This window comes from Clupea harengus, chromosome 6, assembly GCF_900700415.2.
Source record: "Clupea harengus chromosome 6, Ch_v2.0.2, whole genome shotgun sequence".
NCBI lineage: Eukaryota > Metazoa > Chordata > Actinopteri > Clupeiformes > Clupeidae > Clupea > Clupea harengus.
The window spans coordinates 19735656-19759546 of NC_045157.1; the positions used below are offsets into that span (position 1 = coordinate 19735656).

Consider the following 23891-nt stretch of genomic DNA (forward strand, 5'->3'; position numbering starts at 1 on the left):
TGGTTGAACTACAACACCCACAGAAACTGACGACTGAAGCTAATTTAAACGTTTTTGTTAAAGCTGTCTTGTAATGTTTACTTCTTTCGCGTTCCGGCGTGTCCTCTCTGCTGAGCGCCACTGCTTGCCACAGAGGCCGTATCTAACGTGTGATAAAACCATTTTACCCTCGAACGACTTGTTCAACATACGGATTTATATCGGTTGAGGGTTCAGTCGATGCATCGGTGTCTCTACACTCTAGTGTAGCCGTAATCGAGAGCGAAGTGCCAAGAGAGATCCGCTTTCATGATGGCGATGTTCCGCAGTTTTGTGTCGGCTGCCCAGCTCAGGCAGCATCACCATCAGCATCAGCAACAAAACGGGGCAGCTGCAGCCGCACCTGGTGAAAGCCTTGAGAGCCAATTCTCCTGTCCAATTTGCTTGGAGGTCTATCATAAACCTGTCAGCATTGCGAGCTGCGCACACACGTGAGTACTGTTGCCCTGGCAGTTGTGTGTATCTTTGGGGTAACGTTAGCGGAAGGACAGTTTCTCTGTTGTTTTTAAACAAAGTACCAGGCTTATGTAGTCAACTATTCTATGCCATTCTCATACTAGATGTGCTGCCGTCTTGTCAAGTACGCCACTGTCCAAAAAACATTTTTGTAGGACTATATAGGCACCGCGGTGTTGTGTCTTGTCAAGAGGGGAATGTTAACTGTAATCTGTAATGTTAGCGTGTGTAATAAAAACTATACGTACTGTGTCCTGATCCTGAAAAGTAAACCAGACTATATTTCATAGTTCTAATCGTATAGCGGAATAACGTCTACATCACTATGTGATAGGACATTCAATAGCCTACGTCTAGGCTATTGTTTTGTCGAGTTGTCACACAGGGGTTGCAGCACCTGCTGAACCATCTAGGTTTTATCCACATTTATTTGTAGTCAGGGCTATTTTCCCACTATCGATATTAGGCTATGGATTAACAAAATATAGCCCATTCAATAGATGCTGTTAAAGAGAGATCTTTTTTATCAAACGGGTATTTTCGAAGAGTGACTTGTCAAAAGCAGAGTGTAAAGATAGATAAGGCTTATACTTGGTGGTGAAAGAGAACAAAGCGAGCAAGGTGTGCGAGCTAATGTTCTAAAAGGCACCGTACGAAGTGGCGGCGTCGTCAAAGAGGAACTGAGGCAAAACATTGGACAATCGCTTGTCAAACACGGCTCCCAGACAAAGGGAACCGTGACAGCAAGCACTGCGCCGCTTTTTTTTTTTCTGTTCTTGCGTAGAAATTAACACGGTGGAGGAGGTTGGAGGGTCTGTCAAGTTCAAGCGACCATACGTGGACTGGACAGAGACGAAGATTCAGATGTACCCGGTGACATGGTCCTGATGGAATTATCAGGATGTTTGTATTGTGGAAAGGCAACTTAATGCTTCACGTCGAATTATTCATCATCCTTGCACTTCAATTGTATTGGTTTATTGTATGGAATTGATTTCCCTCCACAGATATGAGGGTAATCTTCTTGTAATCAACCTTATTTGTTGACCCTTACCCAGTAGTTATTGAGTCATCAACTTAAGTCAGAAAATAGGTGACGTCCAGGGTAAAGTAAAATGTGCATGGTGAAGATTGGATGATTGCTGTTTTTATTATGTACATAATCCTTTCTGTTCTGTTGACCTTTATTTTCATGAACAATGCTAGATGTGGAGTCTGAAGCTTGGTTGCCAAGTGTATCTTCATCAAATGGGTAGCTACCATGATGATGCTCACCCTTGATGCTCTGATGTCCAAGCACTAGTCTTACACTTGCTCCAAACATGTCCATGGAAATGAAACAAAATAAATCAGTAACCCCTATAACCCCTTGCTAATGCACTGGTTAAAACATCCAAATCTAAAAAGTAGCTGTTACTCTATGTCAGAACCGCCTCATAACCAAGATTCATCAGGCCAAGCAAATCAGAGGAAATTGTGACGTTATGATAGTGTGTGTGTGTGTGTGTTTAAAAAAAAAAAAACTGCTCTCAATGATTGGTAGGAGTAGGAAGTATGTGTTAAGTATTGATATCCTCTCTCTTGAGGAAAGGAGCATTTTGTAGTGAGACAAAGCTTTCTCATAGCGCCTTTGATGTCACGATGACCTATTAAGGAGGAATTATTCCTTTTTAATAATGACGCCTCTGCATCAGCCTTTGATGTGCACAAAAGAATGTGCTTCATTTATTCATGTAATTAAACAAGACCAAAGCCAGTGAAAAAAAACTCCAGCTATACTTGAGTTGTATGTTGTTGTCACCTAGAACACATCCCATAGTTGGTGCACTAGGAACATTCATAAGTGTGGGAGATTGGTGTGGTTATAAAGATCATGTTTAACTCCCATGAGGTATTAACTAATGTCATGTTCATAACCCAAACTCATTTTGCGTTTATTTTAGTATTTTTTTTTTTAATATAATATTCTTTTTTGTATGTTTTGTTTTTGTGACATGTGCGTTTACCTACAGAGGTGGGAAATAAGGGCTTGTTCATGTGTGTGTGTTTTTATGTAAACCTGTGGTGGGACACACAGCGTGGCTTCTCTAATTTTTTCCATTTGTTTTTGGCGTGTGTGCTTAGGCTATGAATGCTCTCCACAGCACGTAGCCAGACGCTAACAGCATTTTCCCCAGCTCAGATACATGCGCAGTGCTGCTAAGGAAGCCCAGTCTCGGCCGGGCATGCTCTCTGTAATATCACGTGCACATCAGGAGTGCCCTCTCCCCGGCAAGATTATTATGTCATGCACACGCACAGTGGACGGGGTTCAACATGCCATGTACAGCAATTATCCTGAAGCAAGCTCAGCCGACTACTTTCTCTCTCCCAAATGTCACTTAAGGACATGTGTGCATGCTGGATATTTATAGAAATGACCATTGGGGGAGGAAGTAACGTCTGTGGTAAAGCTTTGATAGAGCATCCCAGCTAATGGTCTCTCCTGTCGACCCACTAACAGTAACAGTTATATGGAAGGCTCTGGCTATAGGGATATGAAAGAAGAGTTGTTTTTTACCCTACACTCTTGATGTGTTATTAGCTGTTTCTCATGACCTGTAACCTGTAAAACAGTCATTTCTACACCTGGTTCAGAAAGAAAACCCCCATAGCCTATTTGTCCATGTTTTACCTCTGATTTTTGTTGTTGTCTCGGGACACTGAAAAGATGTCGCAATCAGCACACAGTGTGAATCTCCACAGTAGTTGCGCTGAACATTTCTTAGTTTTCATGCAAAGGCACCAAGCTGTAGAGGGGATTAGGTGTGATTTCAAAAAGCTCACACGCTTCTATGCTTTTATCTCAGAGGATCACGTTGGAAATGGCTCTGCCAGGCAGGAGTAATGGCTATTGCATTTTCTTATTCTACAATGGCAGTGTGGATATGAAAACCATAAAAGGGATATTTAGGATCAGGGCTAAATACTCAAACAATTCTGGTAACCTTTGACCTACTGGATGTTCTTTGTTCACAGGGGCCTCCTGGGGAATCCCACTAGACTGACCACTCATGTTCTTCCTTAATTTAAGGAAGCTATAAATGACAAACTATTATTCCTTCCTGTCCTCCTCATGGAGGTATTGTAGTCTGGCCTCTGCTGTGGTTTGAGGGCAGCCTGCTCTTGTTACCTCTCACAGACATGCTTTAATCCTAATCCTGCCAAACTCAAGACACCATCTGGTTCCATCCTACACAAGAGAGGCCACAGCTACAGGGGGTTATTTGCTCAAGGCTATAACACATTGATAGTTTTAGCAGAGTGCATTTAACCACATCAACCTTCTGCTAATCAAGAGATTTGGAGCCTCAGTAATGCCAAAGAGTCCCACGGCTTATTTGTTAAATTATGCCTATGAATATTGCGAATTATAGTTTGTAATTGTTTGTACATTTTTGATTAGTTTTTATCTCCTAGTTCTAGAAAATGAAGAGAAAAAAAAATATGAATTTGACGGACAGCAAAATGTCATTCAGTTCAGTCCCGAGCTCCCAGGCGCTAGCTACAGTTTCAGTAGTCTAGACATGTGTCTCATTGGTGCTTTAAGCCAAGGTCCAGAGTAATTGTTCGAAGCCCCCCCATCAGACGTCTGATCAGCAATCCAGGTGAACATAGACAATCCACATGATTTTGAGATTAGCATCCATGAGCACTGTAAAGGTAGGCCTGTGCCATGAAAGATTTGGCCCATCCCCCTCATCTCCTCTTTCTCTTGTGTTATGGTGTAGCGCCTCACTGAAATCAGGGAGGCCCTCAAGGTAACGCTGTATTTTGCATCTCTGTTCGAGCTGGTGTGAGCCAGATTTCCATTTTCTTCTCCTGGCTACAGGGACAGTTTCTCCCAGTCCTTCTGTCTCTCTGCTTTGTCTTCATGAATACATTCCAAAATACAAGCAATCTCTGCTCTCAATCAGGCATATGTTGTGCATGTGCGTATGCATATAAGGCCGTGCACATATAGGCAGCTTGTGTCCTCCTGAAGTGGCCCCTGCATTAGAGCATGGGAGCGGAATTATGGATGAAAATCCGAGCTGCAAGGGAAAGAAATGTTGCTCCAGAATTGCCCTATGCCACAGTAATTTATGCTGCTATAAGATTTAATAAAAAGATGTATTCTGCCAGCCTATCATTTGTGTTTGCCATTGCACTCTGCAACATGCAGAGCTAAGGGTTACTAATAGTGCTAACACTGGATGGAATATTACATGTGATTTTTAGGGGTTAGCCTACAGTTTTAAACTATTCTAAATGTATCAGGCCTAACCATGTCAATTTATCCTACTACAACATTACAACTCATTCCTTACAACTGTTCTGTTTTTTGGTATAAAATGCACAAAATCACTATCGTGGTTTATTGTGGCATGAAATCTCCCCACTCGCATGCGTTTCATCTTTATATGGCAGCTGTGGTCATTAGCTCTGACTTGCATGAAATAATTATGACAGAGCTAGACAGCAACTTGGGCGGTGCATGGTGCCGTCTCCTCTTCTGAGTGCAGCTGGAGCGGCCGGTCCAGAGTTCTCTTCGGTCGGGTGGGAAAACCCATCCAGCTCTCCAGGAGAATCTGGCCGGCTCCAGCTTGTCTCCCCTCGCATGCTCTGGTATTTGCTATGTGGTTTACTGCTGTGGCGTACAGTGGTTGACTTTTACATCCATGCCACCTTGTGACTATTCAGTTGCCCTTCCAGGTTAAATGTACTCTATCTCAGTTACCACTGAAAATATGTCACTTCCAAGACTGTAATAGGTGTTACATGAGATTGTGAACGCATCTTCTAAACGCATCAGTTCTTTTTGTGCATCAGTTTCCATGTTAGGGAGCATGTTAGCATTCGGGCGTAAAATAATGACCAGGAAGTCCTCAAATGCCCTGTTCTATTTTTATCTGCAACAAAACAGCAGTATGCTACTGTATGCTATTCTAGTTATCTCCAAGTGCCTCCTCATTTTTAAAGAACAACAGACTCATTTAATGGGTTTTTGCAGCGCATCACAAGTGTAAGCAGCCTTCTAGGACAATGCACCCGACAGAACAAGGGCTTCAGTGCTCTGGTGTCCCCGAAAGAAACCAAGTAGAACTTGGCCTCTATAGTTCCATGTAATCTGCCCTTTCAATTATTCAGTTCTGGGAGAGTGAAAGAGAGGCAGAGGATCAAGACAAAACCCCTAGAGAACTAAAAAAAGAGGTGTGAGTTGGAGGGATACAGCTTTGAGACGGCGTGGAGAATCACACAATCCTGTGAGAGAAGAAGACAAGAGGTGAGAATGAGACAGACACAGAATAACTCTTTGTGAATAGGCCATGTTCCAGCGGGGCTTCACAGTGAGGCATGTTTTCATGGGGGGGACTGATGCTGTACAGGCCTTTTCAGCAGGCCACATCCTTATCACTTCCAGAGAGAGAGACACCAAATCAATATTGAACGTCTCTGCTCCACTTTGTGAGGGGAAAAAAAGAGAATCCCTTCAGAATGTTGGAGAATTCCTGAATAGCTGGCCTTGATCAAGGTCTTCAAGCACACTCTTAATTTGGCCCTTACATATGCTCTCGCTGGTGAACGAGCCGGTGGAACTCAACTGCCAAGGCCTTGGGTGCAGTGCAGAGAAGCACAGGATTGCTGGCAAGGTCTTCAGACAAATATCCATTCATGCATTCAAATTCAAACCTGAGGTGTTCATTAATCACTGTTGCATCAATTTGCTGCCCCCGAAAGCCCATCAGGCAGGTACAGACGCGTGAAACTCATTTGGGCAGCTCAAATACGTTTCTGCTGTGAGGCCACAGCAGGCCTCCTGGAAAGCACAGAGGTTTATTTGTATGGTGATCCTGGTTAAACTGACTGCACTATGAAGTCAGAGATGCACAGACTGCTATTGTAGCTTTTACTTATTTATTGTAGTAGTGTAAAGAGTACGGGGTGCCTTTCTTCAGATCTGAAGAAGAAGTGTTGCTTGGTGATCCCTACACCGTGGTATACTTCGTGTTCCATCCACGGCTGAACCTTTAGTGGTGGCATTTGTAGAGAGGAGGGATCAAACAGACCCTGTGATGCAGCACAGTGATATTAGTCCTAGTAAAAACCTTTCATCTAGCTGTAGTGGTAAATGCCGTGCTCGTTGATGTGACCTAGTGGGCTTTTCTGAGGTATTCATCTCGCACACTTCACTGCCAATTACATTGTTCTTCTTTCCAGGACCAGGAGAAATGCACAGCAGTGTTCAGACACATTAGCGTGGGAAACAAACGAGAAGAGAGGGAGAACAGGTAGAAAGAACAAGAGACTCAGGCTAGTATCCAGTGACTCTGAGGCAGGATAGTAACAACTGCTGTTATCTGCTCAGTGCAACTCAATGCTGTTTGAACCCATGTGTTTTTGTGTAGCACACAAAAGGAAACTCTAGTTCATGTTTTTTTTTTCTAGTCATAGTTGATAGTTCAGTTGATCGTAAGTGAGAAAGAGGTGGGTCCATCTCTCCCAGTCACTGATATTTTGCTGGATAACTCGTTCTGAGTTTTATGGTCCATCGAACTCTATAAGGGGGACCTTTGGAAATCATTTCCATATTTCAGTCATCTTAAGTACACCTGTACATCCCAAACTGCACATGGCAAAAAATCCACACATGTTGGGATCACGTTGCCATTTGTCTGTTACCTGGGGTGGATTTTAGTTTGTTCTTGGGCCAGTGGAGGTGTTTTTACTTGACCCTTGCAGTGCACTTACTGGATGCTGTTTATCTCAGCAAAATGAGTGTTGGCTGACTTTTCTTCACATGTGTGGGAGAGAGTGTGTTTGTGTGTGTGTGTCTGTGTGTGTGTGTGTGTGTGTGTGTGTGTGTGTGTGTTTGACAGGTTTTGTATGACTCCAGAGGAAGCATTTAGAAACGAGGTGCAAGAAAAAAAGGAAGTTGGGTCAGCTGTTTACAAGCCAACTGCTCAAGTTGAGATAACCGCCATGTCCTTAGTTTATTCACGCTCTCCGTTCTGCTCTCCTCAGGAGCACTGGTGTCTGCCTCTCCTGTCTGTCTGCTGTTCTCAAGAGCACTGGTGTCTGCCTTTCCTGTCTGTCTGCTCTCCTCAAGAGCACTGGTGTCTGCCTCTCCTGTCTGTCTGCTGTTCTCAAGAGCACTGGTGTCTGCCTCTCCTGTCTGTGAGCCCTTTGTGGTGGTGGTGAGGCTCACAGCAGTAGTCCTCCATGCCTTAGGAGAGCAGATCGTCTTTGAAGCGCTTCTCATTTTGAGAACAATGTGTTTCCTTTGTGTTTTCAAAAATATCCTTTTGGATGAAAATCTCTGTTTTCACCATATTCACGTGGACACCACCTCAGATCTGTTGATAAGACCAGATCTCACTTCTTCTTTTTTTCCCCTCTTTCCTTCCCTGCCACACTGTGCAAGACTCGACTCAGCTGCACTAGAGACAAATCACCAGCCATCTTTACAGAGCCTTTCTGCCAGCGGTGAGATGAAACCAGAGCCAACTTCGTAGCGGCATCAGTGATGCTGTTGATGGTGCTCACGGTTGTCCTCAGTGCCTGACAGGGTTTTATTTGTCTCTCCTGTATGTTGTCTCTCACCTCTAGCACCTCTAGCTTCTCCAGAGAGTTCATCAACAAAATGCAGACAGCCTCAACACATCGCATCTCAGAACAACGCTCCCCGAAGAGGCTGCAGGAAAAAAGAGACTTTCAGTCCTTATAATTTCCAGCAATTGCTTTTATTGAACTCTAAATGACAATTATGGAGGCACTGTGTTTACTGTAATATGCAACCACTAAGAGGGTCACCAGAAGGACGGCTGCTTCAGTAGCACGTAACATGCTTTGACTATAGTTTGTAATTGAATAGTTGAACGCAAAGATCTTTTTTTTATGATGTGATGACTTGCATTGATCACACAGCATCTTGATCACACATCAAAGATGTTGCATGATGATTCATGCAACATCTTTGATTAGAAAAGGAAGCCTTAATTGCACCACAAATGCTTCATGGCCCACAATGATGAGTCACTCCTGAAGGCATGAAGTGCAAGGCAAGCTGGGAATCTTTGGATTGTAAAACACAGATAGCCTTCTAGTTGCAATTACTCATTAGGGTGTGGGTCAGTTGTTGTTACATTATGCCTCTAACAACATTCCAGAACTGCATTGTTCCATTTGATTGACTTTCCCACACCCTTGCTGGTGTTCTTGTCTCTATCACCTGTCTCTGGTTTTCTCTGTGTGCTTTTCAATGCAAGGGTTAAACTAAGGGCAGGAAAGTGGATTTAAGAGTACTAAGTGTGATATTGAAGATGATTCCCACGTTTGGGTTCATTTGAATGGACTCAGCCTGAGTGGTACAGTGGTCTCAGTCCTGCAGCGATAGTTTTAACATAGATCTCAGAAACATGAGAATTCTGGTCTCCGTGGTTTGTAGGTAACCCCCCTCTGGAGGAAACAAACCCTCTCTATTTGTCTGTTTGACTGTGTGATCCCTACCATAAACACCACTGTCCATGTGATTAATTATTAGACCAGATGTAGGACTAAATGAAATGGTTATTTTAGGGGAAGATAGTCAAAATAGTCAGTATTCTGTAGCCAGAGCCTCCTGCACTCTATGTGTGTAGACATCATCCTCTGAGCAGCCAGGTATGTTCATACTCTCTGAATGTTTGGATGTTTCATATGTTTTTTGTTGTATTTGTAAATTTAGATTATTCACTTTAGACTTGTTTGAATATGTAACTGTATTAGTAACTTGTTCTTAACAAATAAATTGTGATGCTCTGATCCAGTGTGGCCTCTCAAGAAATTCTTAACAAGAGAAGTATTACTAAGTAATGGTGTTTCCGCAACGACTGGATAGGATTAGTTTCAAACCAAAAACCAGTGATGCAAGTCTTGAGGTACCTGGCTTATCACCTGGGCTAGTCACGCTGCAGCAAATATGTTATATTGTATTATACCGCGGTGGATTGCCATCCAGCCTCTGCACTGGATTGAATGGTTATACTGAGATCACACAGCAGCTTGGCACTTGGTCCCTGGACCAGTTCAGTCTAACATGCTGGTAAGACCCGTAACAGCACTGCAGCCTCTGAGTTAGTCTCCAGAACTAGTCATAGGTTGTGTCCGTGGAAGATGCCAAAATATAGAAAATGGTTGTGGCAAAATCCTGTGTGGCACTATTCCTAGAAGAAAACAGTTATTAAAAAGTAAGAGGGGTATTCGTCAAAACAGATTGTAGGCATCCAAAGAAATGACTCTAGGTCAGCATACCTAGCAGGTAGCAATATAACATAAAAAAACAGGAACTAAGGCTGAGTTCCTTATTGAGTGGAGTCAGATTAATTCAGTTTCACCAAGACAGGGACCTTTAATAAATATTATATTTTAGCAAAGTGCAAAAACCTTTGGCCACTCCCAGTCCTGCCATTGGTTTGGAAAAGTTGTTCCTTACAAAAGCCATTGCCTTCCAATATTTTTGTGTGTTCCATATCTTGTTTCTCGGTCTCAGACATTGACAGGCCCTGAAATATGTAAATAAACACATTAAAACATTTATTAACAACATTTCTCAGAGCTTCAAATTGTAAAATAGATGCATTAAAAATGCCAAACACAAAAACACCAGATGAATGGAATGCACAGGAGTACCTGAGCGTTTTACAGATAGGAATCCAAGGACTATCATTTTATGACAATATTAATGAGTGCAAATTGCAGGATTGCATCACGGTATTGTTTAGTTCCAACACAGTAATGGGAAATATTTGTTAAAACCAAAAGAGAGTTATGGTTTCACATCACTGATGAATTCCAAAAATGTACAAAACGCCCTTGGTGCCCAGGAAGTTTATTTCTGTACGCTGCCGCACTTCAAACACACTGCAGTGGAAAAAAAGGTACCTCTTTTCTCAGAGGCATTTGTGAAGATGTCAGACCCTAAAGGGTAGTAAAAACTGACAAAATTGAAGACGGACGAATGTTTTCTTTGCTATTGTTTTCCGTGCGGCTAATGCTCTTTTTTTATAGGATTAACCTTTTGAAAAACACCGTTAGGGGAAAGCTTTGATTTATTTTCATGTTTGTATGCACTGTGGAAATAGAAAGTTAATGGTAAGGAAGTATGAGCAAATAAAACTTCCACCATCCAATGATATACATTCAGTCATTAGTACCCACTATGAAATAATTTAGCTTCATGTTGTTGTGCTCTCTACATGTGCCATTACTTGTGCCATTACTTTTTATATAGCAGGAGCCTTTAGTTATTCGTTACACATGACTGGTTTATTTACAGCATGTTCACTAGAGAATCATCAGAGAACAGAGAACCATCCTCTCTCTCCTGTGCTACTGTAGATGCCCTTTTTGTATGGAGATAAGAGAGAAGTATGGAAATCAAAGTAAACATTTCTCACAACTCATTTTCCCTACAAACACGCAACATGACCTCCGGGGAAAGTTAAGTCAGCAGCATGCAAAGAGATTTAAAGGAGGGGGGGGGGACACACACACACAAACTACAAGCGGGTAGGGGCTCAGCTATTTCTCTCTCCTCTCTCCATCCCAATGTAGGGGAGAGACAAGAGTGTAAAGCTGGCCTCGTGGGAAGACAGCGCTTTAAAGGAAACCTATATTAATAATAGTTCATGACATTCCGAGTATGCTTTAAGGCCGGAAATAAATAGTGGCTGGGTAATATGTGGAAGAAGTGGAAGGTACGCGGCTAAGCTAAGCTTGTGTAAGCTCAGTAGACATCCCAGAGCAGTGAAACCTCAGCGGCGTATTGGAACAGTTTTACATGTCAAGCTAGACGGGGACATCCCGTTTGTCTATAGATGTCTGCATGTGAATCCAGAATGAACAGCTTTTCATCTGTCCAATCAACTTGGTTGAAGGGAATCTGGTTGTGAGGCAGTAACGCACTGATCCAGATTAACCCAGTGCTCATTCACCTTAATGTCCGAAACAAGGCCAGCACATTGTGTTAGTGTTATCCTTCTGTTTATAGTGTTTCCCGTAAAAGACTGCAGGCACATGCAGGTATTCCCAGACTGCTGTTCACTGCTGCAGCAGATATTTGGGAGTGTGTGGAGTAGGTGGATGTCTACCCTGTGTTGTCTTCCCAGACGGTTGTGTGTTCAGTGGCTAAGGGTGCGGGAAGTGAATGAAGTCACACACCTGCTCCTCCACACACGCTGCTTCTCTTCCAGTGACCCTCCTCCAATAAAAATGGTTTCAGTTTGAACGATTGTGCTGTCACTCTCTTACAAACACGCACACACACACACATGCACACACACACACACACACACACACACACACACACACACACACACACACACACACACACACACACACACACACACACACACCCTTTCATTGGCAGAATGAGACCTCTCTGTCTGCTTTCACTTGCTTTGCCACGTAGTTCTATAACATTGACAGAAAAGACTACCTCACTCCCCTGTTAAAGTGGACAACACTGCTGCCAGAGAGAGGGGAGGAGAGATGGAAAGAGGAGGGGAAGAGACAGAGACAGACAGAGAAGAGGGGGAGAGACAGAGAGATAAGAGGAGGAGAAACAGGGAGGAAGAGGGAAAGGGAAGGAGAGAAAAACGACTCAGTGATTCTCCCATTAACTACTGCTCCATCAATCAGTGGATGACACAGCTGTCGCCTCTCGGCCGCTGGCCCTTGTTTGCTGACGTTGCCGTGCATTGTGGGCCAGCCCTCTCTCTGTGCTGAGTCATGCTGTCAGGGGAGTGGAGGTAGAGGTGGTGTGGGGTGGGGTATGTTACTCTGGCACACCACCCTCGGCCCATTTTTCAGCTGCATAATGTGCCCCTGCCCCTGTACAGTAGCAGTTGTCGGGAGCAAAGAAAGTAATGTTCTCTTTTTTTTTCTCTAAAGGCTGTATGGCCAGCGCTCAGCGTTCAGAATGAGAGCTGATGTCTTCACGAGAGCGTTGTTTGTTCAGTTGATGTTATGACTGAAAATAATGACACCTAAAACTAAAAAACACTGAAATAATGTACTGAATGTGAAACGATCCTGTGTGTTTCTGTGTGTTGTCATGCAGGTTCTGCGGAGAGTGTCTGCAGCCATGTCTTCAAGTGACGTCCCCCCTCTGTCCCCTCTGCCGCATGCCTTTCGACCCAAAGAAAGTGGACAAGTCCTCCAGCATAGAAAAGCAACTCTCCTCCTACAAGGCGCCCTGTCGGGGCTGCAGCAAAAAAGTGGGTGTGCTCTGTTTCATCTGAAAGTAGTTCAGACGCTCACCAAAACATCAAAAGACACCCATGCCTCATCCCTCGCTTGAACTATGTAACAGCTGCTTTCTGCTTTTCGTTATTTACTTTCCGCGACGCTCTGTCTCTTCTGTGTTTCACAGTGTCTCTGTGTTTCTTCACTGCAGGTCACCCTCATGAAAATGCGAACACACATCTCGTCTTGCCCAAAGGTTCAGGAGCAGATGGCAAACTGCCCAAAGTTTGTGCCCGTGGTGCCCACCGCACAGCCCATACCCAGGTGAGCTTTGCCTGTGCTCGGCTCAAACGTCCGCTCTCCGGTCGCTGTCTTTCGGGCTCATCCGCCGTTGTCATTGTTGTCGTCCTCCGTGACCACAATCTGTCACAGCGCCGGCTTCCAGCGCCCTACTTGCACTTAAGTAAACAGCTGGCACACTCCCTTGACAAGGCAGTACAAACAACGTCCCTGCGCTGAGGGGAGGGCAGGGGAGACGTTTCTGTCACCGTGAAGGAGGTGAGCTGATGCTCTGCCGCTCTCTCGCTCACAGTAAAGAAAAGAGGGGTGGGGGTGGAGGGAGGAGAGGTGTGGGGGGGAAGGGGAAGAGATAAATCCCCTATAGGCCTCAGGGAGGAGGGGTAGACGGCGATGAGTCACCCTCTGTTCTTTCTGTTTTCTGCAGCGTTCATCATCTCTATCTGGGACGAAAGGCAGAGTGTAATGAGGTCCTTTTGAAATGTATGTTCTTCAGTGTGGAGGTTCATCAGGTTATCTGTGGGGTTACTAACAAGCAATCACAAGACTGAAGCCAAATCAAGACGGAGCTACACATGATAGAAGTCTTCATCTCTTTAAGTAAAGTGTGTGTGTGTGTGTGTGTGTGTGTGTGTGTGTGTGTGTGTGTGTGTGTGTGTGTGTGTGTGAGAGCGAGCGAGCGTGTTCCTAGCCAGCATGCAGGCAGAATATGTGCTGCTTTCCCCCTCTGTGGTGTTTATGAGACTTGTGTCGAACACTTGCGAGTTTGGAGGGCGTTTTGATCTTAGAAATCAGTGAGCCCTCACTAAATGAAGGCATTCGACTGGCCCATCAAAGGTAATGTACGTTGTGCGGACCACTGTGATATCCACAGACGGCCTGGAAAGAAGAGGGGCCACTGAGAAATGAGGGTTTCGCATTTTGCCATCTCTCTCTTAGTCTCTCAAGAGGTTTCATCTCCCCACCCCCCACCCCCACCCCCCACTCTGCCTTCTTTGATGCTTGTTATTTTCCTCATTTCTTCCAGTCATAAACTCAGTTAATGATGCCATTTGACTACATTTCAAGAGGAAGCTTGATTACTGTGAGATGAAGTTGTGCCACTTGCAGTATCCCTGTCCATGCACATTAGTAGAATTTTGTATTTACTTATTTACTTATTTTTTTCTATATATCTATCTTATTCAACATTAACTGTAATTCAATAGGATGTATTGGAAAAAAGGGAACAGACTGACTTGCTCAAGTGTTACACCAGATGGTTCTGATTGTATTCAGCCAATTCATTACCGTTTAACAAAATGGCACAGATACCTAAATCTGTCACTGCGGTCTGTTACTACATTTCAGATTTGGGCCAAAAAAACAGCGCTGGAGGTTGTGAACTGATCTAGCAGATTCCAGGCCTTTGCGTGTGTTGTCATGCTGGAGTTCTGTGCAGCTGTCCTATTTCTCTGGGTTAGAAGCAGGGAGTGAGAAGAAGAGCTGCATAATTTAGGTGGAGCGGTGTGGAGCTCCCTCTGGCAGAGTTGGGCTTCTGAGGGGAGCTAGTTAGTGTGTTTGCGGAGGTATCTCTGCAGATGGCATTCTGCACTGAACAAACAGCAAAGGTAAACAGTGGTTGCTACTTCTTTCGATCAGAAAGAGAACACTCTCTCTCTCTCTCTCACACTCACACACACACACACACACACTCTCTCTCTCTCACATGCACACCACACACACATTTATATTACAAAGCATGACAGAATTTGATTATTAAATGTTTACCACCCTCCACTGCTGTTGGCAGGATGTTTGCCGTGGAGAGTGGAAAGGAACTGGTGCTTCTCCAAGGATTTAGAACACACCACTTTGCCAATATTTCACAACCGTGGACTGGGAAGGTGGGGTGGGGGGTATGAAACCACACATATAACATTCATTACTTGTTTGAGGTGGTCTCGTATTTTTTTTATTGATTCACGTAACCGTAAACTACCACTTTATGACACATATTGGTTTCAGTTTTTTATTTGAGGCTAAATATTGATGTTGCCATAACTGGATTCGAGGAAATATGAGCCTCTCGTTCCCTGAGGGTTCTTGAGTAATCACTTCAGCTGAGGCCCGCTGATCTTATCTATTTTGGCTCTGCCATTGTGGTTGTTTTCTTCAGTCAATTCATTACTGTTAACAAAATGGCACAGATAGCAACAGATACCTGTTAGCATTGTTTTTGAGCATGTTTGGCCTCTTTTGCTGAGGTGTCTGTGGCCTTTCTGGGCTGCGGCCTAAGCCTCTGTTATCTTCCTGACCAGCCTCACGTCAGGTCTGTCACTTGTCTCTGGACATATGCTGGCTGGCTAATCACCATTCTGTATCAGGCGCACAGTGAGATTAAGCCAGTCTGATGCAACGCTAATGAACCTCTCTGGCTGCCTCTCAGTGCCAGAGCCTGCTGGCTGTTTTTCCCACCCGTCACATCTAGTTTTTTTTGTTTTGTTTATGTGGGTTTTTTTTGTATGCTTTTGTTCACTCATTGCCCCTCTTCCCCCGCAGCAATCTTCCAAACCGCTCAACCTTTGCGTGCCCGTTCTGTGGAGCTCGCAACCTGGACCAACAGGAGCTGGTGAAGCACTGCATGGAGAACCACCGTAACGACCCCAACAAAGTGGTGAGGCCCTGCCAAGTCAATAATGGGCGCTTTCGGAGGGAGGGTAGGGGCTGTGGGGGGGCTGTGGGGGGGGGGGGGGGGGGGGGGGGCAGGATTGTCAGCAGAAGCTGGCAGAGTTGTGATATGGCTCTCTGCCCAAGTCTGCTGGAGTGTGTACAGCCTGAGCTATGATCAGGCCGTCTGGCACGGGCACCCAGTGTCGGGTCATTGAGGTTAACACAGAGTTCAGTTTAATGTACCATTGGATTTACCCACCGTAAATGCAAAAGGGGCATCGACCAACAGCATAGGCTGGTAGGGGAATACATGCGTCTGTTGTTGTTGTTGTTGCAATTTCATTACATGGCCCTTATACCAAAATAAGTTGTACAGTCATGGAAGGGTATTCAATCCTGTATCTTAAGGGATCAGAGGTGAGGAAAATAGAACCCAATGAAGGGTTCTACACTCCACCCTCTATTTTTGAATAGTTCCACTCCCATGTGTGTGTGTGTGTATGGCAGTGATGTATGTGTGGCCATGTAGTAGGGACTGAGTGTGCTGTTGCCTCCGGCAGGTGTGCCCCGTCTGCTCTTCCATGCCGTGGGGAGACCCCAGCTACAAGAGCTCCAACTTCCTGCAGCACCTCCTCCACCGACACAAGTTCTCCTATGACACATTTGTGGTGAGGTTTTGTTATTGTGGTTGTTGTTATTTGTATAGGAACATTGCCATCCCAGTGGAGGGAGATGACAGCGCCCCCCCCCCCCCCCCCCCCCCCTTCCTGCCCACCCCCAGATAGTTCCCTAGGGTTAGAAAGAACGAAGAGTCTTCCTCTATCGGCCCCCTTCAAGTCCAGTTCTTGTGTCTTGGTACACTCAGACTTTGGGCATTTGCAAGTATAAGCTGCCCTCCTCCTTCAGGCTTCTACATCATTCTAAATTCCTATCTGTTTCAGCTCAAGTCACGCTTTCAAAAGCATTTTGCCAAACTCTCCGCTCTCTGCCATCAGAGATGCTTTTGTTCTGCTCATTTCCTGTTTCTTCTGAATAGTTCAGCGAGACATAAATAATTAAGAACCAGGATTCATTTTCAGCTATCATTTTTCCTCCCTTATTATTTCATTTATCACTTAAACGTTCTCTTCTGTAGTCATTTGACATTTGTCACGCAGATCTGGCCTTGAAGAGATTGTAATGAGTGACTGAACTCTGACCTCGTGTGCATCCACAGGACTACAGCATCGACGAGGAGGCCGCACTGCAGGCAGCCCTGGCCCTCTCGCTAGCAGAGAACTGATCCTGCAGACTTCCAGCACCCCCCACGTCCCAAACCCGTCAACACGACCGCATCTCCACATCAGCATCGCTGGCCCTATCCTCTTCCTCCTTCTCCTCTCTCTCTCTCTTATCGGGGGGAAACCTACAATTTACAGTCACACTCCATGCAGTCATGCTGCAACCCCTTCAGAAAATGATGGGCCTTTTGTCGCCCCCTGGTGGTCTCTGTAGAGCCACTGCCCCCCCAACAACAGTTTCATCACCTCACCTCCTGTGTCAAGGCCCTCACCTGGGCCTCTTCACCCTCATACTTCACCTGGCTATCAACCGAGCGTGTGTGTGTGTGTGTGTGTGTGTGTGTGTGTGTGTGTGTGTGTGTGTGTGTGTGTGTGCTTCTGATGAAGTGAGGTTGGGGTGAGTCACAACCATTGCTGAAAATATAGCATGAGGACTGAAGTTTCTTTTCTTAACTTAAAAAAAAACAGCATAAGTTTCTGACACATGTATGCAAAAAAGGACTCTGTTCTCTCTTCCACAATGTTTCCCTTTTTGTTTCCTCTCTCTGCGCTAGTTTCCATGTAGACAGGCGGCGCAATATCTCTTGAAACTGTAGGAGAACCCGTTAGAGCGCTGGTATATAGTTGTGCTGTTGATGAATAGCGAGCTTGCATTTTGATGGGTTTTGTAATTTGTGTTGTTTTACATCACGCAGCCATTCATCACAGGACATTGTGAGCATAGGGGCTAACCATTACAGCTTATGATCGTTGGAGACAAATGAACGCCATGGCAACAGCCTCACTTTCATCAGACTGCTCTACCATGTAAAGTTCTTTTTCCTTTGGTGCCGCAAGCCACGTCGTCCTGTTGGTACTAATCAGTTTCCCTGTTCAGAGAGGGTGCAAGTTAACAGTGCCAGACAGAACCAATAGAGCCCGGACAGCGAGGCAACATGATTACCTCCAGCTATCATCATCATCATACAGCATCAAACAGCAACCAATGGATCATCCCCACTTCCTCTGACACCCACAGTTTTTTAATCCACATTGTTGTGAATACTTGCACTTGTCACAGTTTTTCTACATGAACCAATTCTCTAGTATCGATCTTATTTTCTAGTTTACTAACAGAATTCTAGTACTTGCATTGAATCTTCACTTCTGCTGTTACCTGGTTAACTTGCTACAATAATATTTTTACAAAGCATCAGATAAAGATAAAGAGGAAAAAAGTATCTATTTTTGGAAAACGTTTCAGTTAAAAAAAAAATGGTGCACTAATAACAAGAACGTCAAACATGTCTTTAATCACTTGGGGATGTGTTGGTTTCTTTTACCTTCTTTTAATGTACCCTTTAAGGGGGGATCTGACTGCCACACAAGTTTGACGGGCAGTGGCAGCGTTGGAGCGTGCATGGCCACATTTTGCCACAAGAGGTCAGCGTTGGTTCAGACATTAGTCTGCAGGCGCAGCCAGGCTGCTTTGAGCTCAGTGTCATGCGGTTGTTGATGTTTGTATTCATTTATTTTGTCGTATTTTCTTAATCAAGAGCCTGCATGTGTGTGGCCAGATGCAGTACTGTAAGTCAATCGCATGCACAGTGCCCTCATTGAGCTCTGCGAAGGAGGTGAAAGGGTCTATTTGAAATAAGTGATCGGTGGATGTACATAAGTGGACATAATCATTTGTATATTGATCTTTTTTGCAGCTTAAGTCTACAGTTTAGATGTCTGATGGATGGTATAACGTGGTATTGGCCAAAAAAAAAAACTGGGTGTTGTATTTTGGTCCATGGCTTGAGATGTTTGTAAGTGTCAAGAGAGGGGGTTTCAGTGTTTTATGACACTGAAAAAACAGACATTTGTCTGAATATATTTAATAATGTATGCTGTCTTGACTTCAACAGGATGTTGAGATTAAAATCTTCCCTGTTCCTTGATTGATATGAGACATCTTGCTCTACTGCACAGGATATAAAGTTGGATCAACATTTGTGTGGGTTTGAAAGTAAAGCTTTCGACAATAGGAAATGTGTGTCAGTTATCAGGTGTGTATTAGTTCTAGTCACAGCTGTTAAACGAAGAATGAATGTACTCCGCGTCAGTCTCTAGGACCTCTCTCAGTTTCATTCTGACTATATCCTTTAACCAGTTCTGAACCCTGTCACTTTAAAGCATTGTGAGCTGTATGTGGAATCTTTGGAAAGCACAGTAATGTAAACGTATGTGTGTGTCTATGTCTGTGTCTATGTGTGTGAGGTAGAGAGAGACAGGTGAGCTTTGTGACTTTCAAAAAATGCTTCTCTAAGTTGTGAATGGAGACCTTTTGAAAGGGCTGTACCTGTTTGCTTACATGCATTGATATATAGGCGTCTGTTTTTATTAAGTCTTGTCATGTGCGACTGAAACCACGTACAATCGCTATCTCCTTTGATCACGTATGTGATTGTGGCCCTAGTAAGGTGCATTCCTGAGTCCCTTCAGAGTCTGGAGCTGGAGGCCGTGGCACTATCCCAGCCACAAATTTCATTCTATTCTTAAAGCCCCCCCTGGATGCTGTCCTTTCGGAAGAAAAGACTATCTGGATCCAGTGAACGTTTTTGTACCTCTTTTTTTAGAGGGAATAATAATAACCGAATTTAAAAGCATAGTTCCAAATGTTTTCTCAAAAAATCTAGTGCATAGGAAAATAAAAGCGCTTCATTTTCTTTTCAGCCTGTTTTTTTCAGTGATGTAGATTTCCAGGGATGGTTTGCTATCTTCCACTGGTTGTGGATAGCAGTGGGAAATATTTCACATTTCTCACCTCAAAAAGGACAAATAGGAAAGTGGTTCTCCTGTGGTCACTCAAGCAGTTGCAGAGGGAGAAAGTGTGTATGTATTTGACCATCTCAAAGTGTTTGTCCGGTGAATTTGTTTTTATTGTAGAGTGAAGGTGAAATCTTAATGTGAGACATAAGACGAATGTTTTGGGACATTGGGTAATGGCAAGAGAAGTTTTATCTGCGGGAGGTCATTTGTCTTAGTGATTTAAAAGAAAATGAATACTATGGGATGGTATTTAAAAGAATAAAGGGGAAAGATAGTGTGTAATATGTAGTGTATTATCATGTACACTTTTTTTCATTGTTGAGGGAAAAGGTATGATCAAGTCTCAGTGACATCAAATGATGCAGCTGAACAGTCTAAGCATTGAATTGATATAGATAAACATTATTTAAGTGTTATATGGTGTCTTCACAATTACTTAAAATTATGAGGTGAGCTTTGATTTACAGTAGGTCACCATAACGAATGATCATTTTCACATCTCATTGACAAGTGAAAATTGCCCTGTTACAATCATCCATTCTATCTTATAAATGTTTGTATTGCAATTATATTTTAGGTGATATTCATGTACACCGCTGTAGCATAAAGTATAGGGTTTTAAAACTTTTGATATTGTAAGTCATACTTTCTCTATTGTTCGTTTTGAAAAATGTTCCCAATGTGTGCATTTTTCACTCTTTTTTTTGTGTCTTAACAATCATGAATATTGTTTCACTGCAGACCATCAGTAAGTTATTCATTTTCTGACTGTGCTCAACTCAAATCCAAACAATTGAACAGAATGCATAAACCTGTGCAGTATCAAACAGTATGCTGGAAATGACATCACAATCTAGGAGGGGGGGGGGGCATCCTGGCATCAGAGTGCATTATGATACTCTCAATTGGGAGGTTTGTTAAACACGAAGCCATGATGTCATTCACTGCAGTACAGCGTTAGTTCGGTGAGGTTCTGGCCATTGCTGGGAAACAAAGCAGGATTCGGACCGTCCTTACCTTCTCTCTGTGCCATAGCTGAAAGCTGTCTGGGGATGAGCATGAAGCTGATGTCTTTTGGTAAGAGGTTCTGGGGTCCTTGTCTGTTGTGTTACATTGGCATTACTCCAGTGAGTTGCCTGTTTCTAACAACCCCTGTGGATGATGCGGACCCCTATGTGTGAGTGTGTGTGTGGTTGCGTGCGTGTTTGAGCTCAATGTGATTATGCATCAATGCGTAATAATAGTAATAACAGTAATAGCAATGAAGACTGATTCTGATGCTGAAATGATAAATAAATTAACAATAATGTGGACTTTCGAAGTTGTAACACTGTTTGAGGTTTAATAAGATACTTTACTGATGTATTTGTAGCAGATATTTTTTTTCCTTCAATAAAAACACTGACGCATCCCAACCTATTCAAATGTGTTTTTTAATCATTGGTTTTAATCAACAACTATTTAAAAAAACTAAAAAAAACTGGTACAGCCAATCTTCCAAATGGATTATAGGAGGGTTTCTGAGGTGGCTCTCAGCTTCTCACTTTGATGTTATTACAGTCCACTATGCACACCACTTGGAATAGTGCAATGAAACATTTAGTTAATTGGACTAAGTGTAATTGCTTGTGATTTGAGAAAACCACAAAGAATAAAGTAGAACATTAAGGAAACTTTTACTTCTCAAGTTTACATGCAGATCAGTTTCAAATGACTAAATTGTCAGCCTACCCTAACATTTTTCATGATAAACGTTAACTTGATTAACCTGCAGGACTGTATTTGGGGCATTGTAAGTGGCAGGGCCTTTCATCTTGTGTGTCTGTGTTGGAGGAGGGAGACAGATGTGTGGGTTTAGGGTTCTCTGGCTGGAGTGCGGCTTAATTACCAGCGCTGAATAGGCCCCTGACAATCACCTCTAGTTGGAGTCTTCTTTTCAGGGGAGAATGGGGGCACCTAAGCCCCGCCGCGGATCCAATGGGGCCTGTAAACAATTGCCGTTGCTGGGGTGATGCGCGTCTTTGGAGGTGTTGGGGCCTGGAAGGCGTCGGGGCTCTCTGGGGACAAAACTAGAGTGCCGGGGTGACCAGCGCCAGCGGGGAAAGCATGCAGGCCTCTCCCAGCCTGCCCTACAGTCAAGCCCAGCACCTGCAGCGCTGGTCCCACTCCGGAGAACACACAACGTGACAGATGCCAAGGAATGGAGAACAAGTGTGTGTGTGGGTGTTGGGGGGGGGGGGGGGGGTTGCATGTTGACAGCACTGATTTCCCTTGTTCCCCTGGTTCAGATTCCCAGTGGCCCCTCTTTTGTGGCTACACTGCAGTCCTCAGTCAGGCACTGCTGCGCTCTGTTGGTGTTCGCCCACACATGGTTACTGGTGGGATCAGTGAAGTGGTGTTTTTCTCCAGCACCACCACCCCAGCACCACTTCATAGATGTCTGTCTGTGGATTGGCAGGCAGGCAGCAGAGCTGAAAGCAGGTGTTGGCATAGCCTGGGTCAAAGCGGGGCAGCGGCTGAAAGGACACCAGGGTGTCTCGGCCACTCCAACCATACCCCAAGTGCTCAATTACCAGTTGTTACAAGGTGTGAAGGGTGTCACCTTTGACCTTCAGCGTGGGGAGAGCAGCCTTTATTTGGGTTCTCAAGGTGTCAGTGTATACATACGTGTTTGAAAGGCCTTTCAGCGAGCTTAAAAAGCTTAGGGCGTCTACAGCGCTATTCAGGTTTTAACGATTTCCCCCCAGTTTCCCTCCAGCCATAAAAGTGGCAGTAGGGGAGATATCACTTATTTCAGTGGCAACATTGACAAATGTTATGACTGCAGAGTTCAACTGAGAGATGCGGACAGGGTGTAAAACGAGCGCCAATGTGGTAAATCTGTGAGTAAAATGAATCTATTCATGTCTGTTATGATGCATAACTGTCAGAACCTCAGACTGTGCAGAGCGAAATCAATGACAAACCCTTAGGCGTTCTTAACCCTAATCTCCTTCATCTAATGAGGAGGAATGTCTGTGTGTAAAAATGGCAGGACATTCAGTCCAGTGCTCTAGAGGGTAACCTCCCCATAACCAGCACATTCTAGTACATTCTCTCCCCTCTTGTTCCCTGGTCCTCTCAGCCCCCTTTCACTCTGAGCCCTTCCCCAATAGCGCCGGCCAGGGCCTGGGAACCACAAAGCTGGTGACAGCCCTTTCACACCACTGTCATGGACGCTCAGCCGGTATGAACACATTGAAAGAATCAAACATGGGAAGAGAGAGGAGGAGAAGAAAGAATAGAATACTTAAGACACTTCTCAATCGGGCTGGGCACTGATAAAAATCATTCTCAAATGCGTCATGAGTTTGCGTGAGCTCCAGTCTCCAGTTTACAACTTCTGTTTAGATACATTGTTATAATGCACTGGAATAAGCCTATGGCTCTGTGTTAAATATAAAAGGGAACCAGGGACATTCATGAAAATCATCTGTAGGGGACTCCCTTCACTCCTCCAGGCCTGGAGCATCTTACAGTCTGCTTCTGCCCAGGCTCAGCCGAAAGTGGAAACGAGGAAGTGTCAGTTATGTGAGCACTTAAGGTGCAGTTTGTGTCATGTGACTTAAAGCCAACATAAGCTGTACTCTAAAAGTGAACAAAAGTGAGCAAAACAGACTACAGAAGTCATATGATTTTAGAAAACTGCTTCAAGAGAAGGAGAAAGTGTTTCAGGTGTCGTGCCACTGAGGCATGCGCTACAGAGACAGTATGCCCAGACTAGAGATGTCTCTTGACCTTTGGGGTGAAAGGTCAGGCCTTGGAAAGCAAACAGAGCAGGCCAGCAGGAGCCCGCCGCTGGGCAAAATAACATGGCGTATCGGGTGGAAAATAAGGCGGGGACAGCGGCTGATTGGAAGTAGCCTCTAAATGTTAGCGAGCTGTGCACCTGTTCCCCCGGCCGATTTTCCACAACAAGTGGACGGATTTAACCATCCCAGCCTGCCCCTCCACCCCCCCACCTACGGGTGCATAGTGTTGGGGTTTGGGTAACAAGTGCAGCGCATAGCGTTCATACGCAGTGTGTCAGTGAGCTGCCAGGCCTCCGTATTTATATACAGCTAACACTCACTGTGGAAAATATTC

General features: G+C 44.4%; 1 protein-coding gene across 1 annotated transcript; it reads left to right on the top strand.

Annotated features, from left to right (window-relative positions):
* The first annotated feature begins 47 nt into the window (after positions 1-47).
* On the top strand, positions 48-21185 carry LOC105892913 (E3 ubiquitin-protein ligase RNF166). Its single transcript, XM_012819231.3, has 6 exons — positions 48-470; positions 12617-12773; positions 12953-13065; positions 15580-15694; positions 16251-16358; positions 16907-21185. Exons 1-6 carry the CDS (start codon positions 289-291, stop codon positions 16970-16972), a joined length of 741 nt encoding a protein of 246 aa, XP_012674685.1. The 5' UTR covers positions 48-288; the 3' UTR covers positions 16973-21185.
* The last annotated feature ends 2706 nt before the right edge of the window (positions 21186-23891 follow it).

Coding starts and splice junctions, on each gene's coding strand:
- LOC105892913 (XM_012819231.3), top strand. CDS start 289: ATGATGGCGATGTTCCGCAGTTTTGTGTCGGCTGCCCAGCTCAGGCAG. Junction 12,774..12,952: donor GTCGGGGCTGCAGCAAAAAA/GTGGGTGTGCTC, acceptor TCTTCACTGCAG/GTCACCCTCATGAAAATGCG. Junction 16,359..16,906: donor TCTCCTATGACACATTTGTG/GTGAGGTTTTGT, acceptor GTGCATCCACAG/GACTACAGCATCGACGAGGA.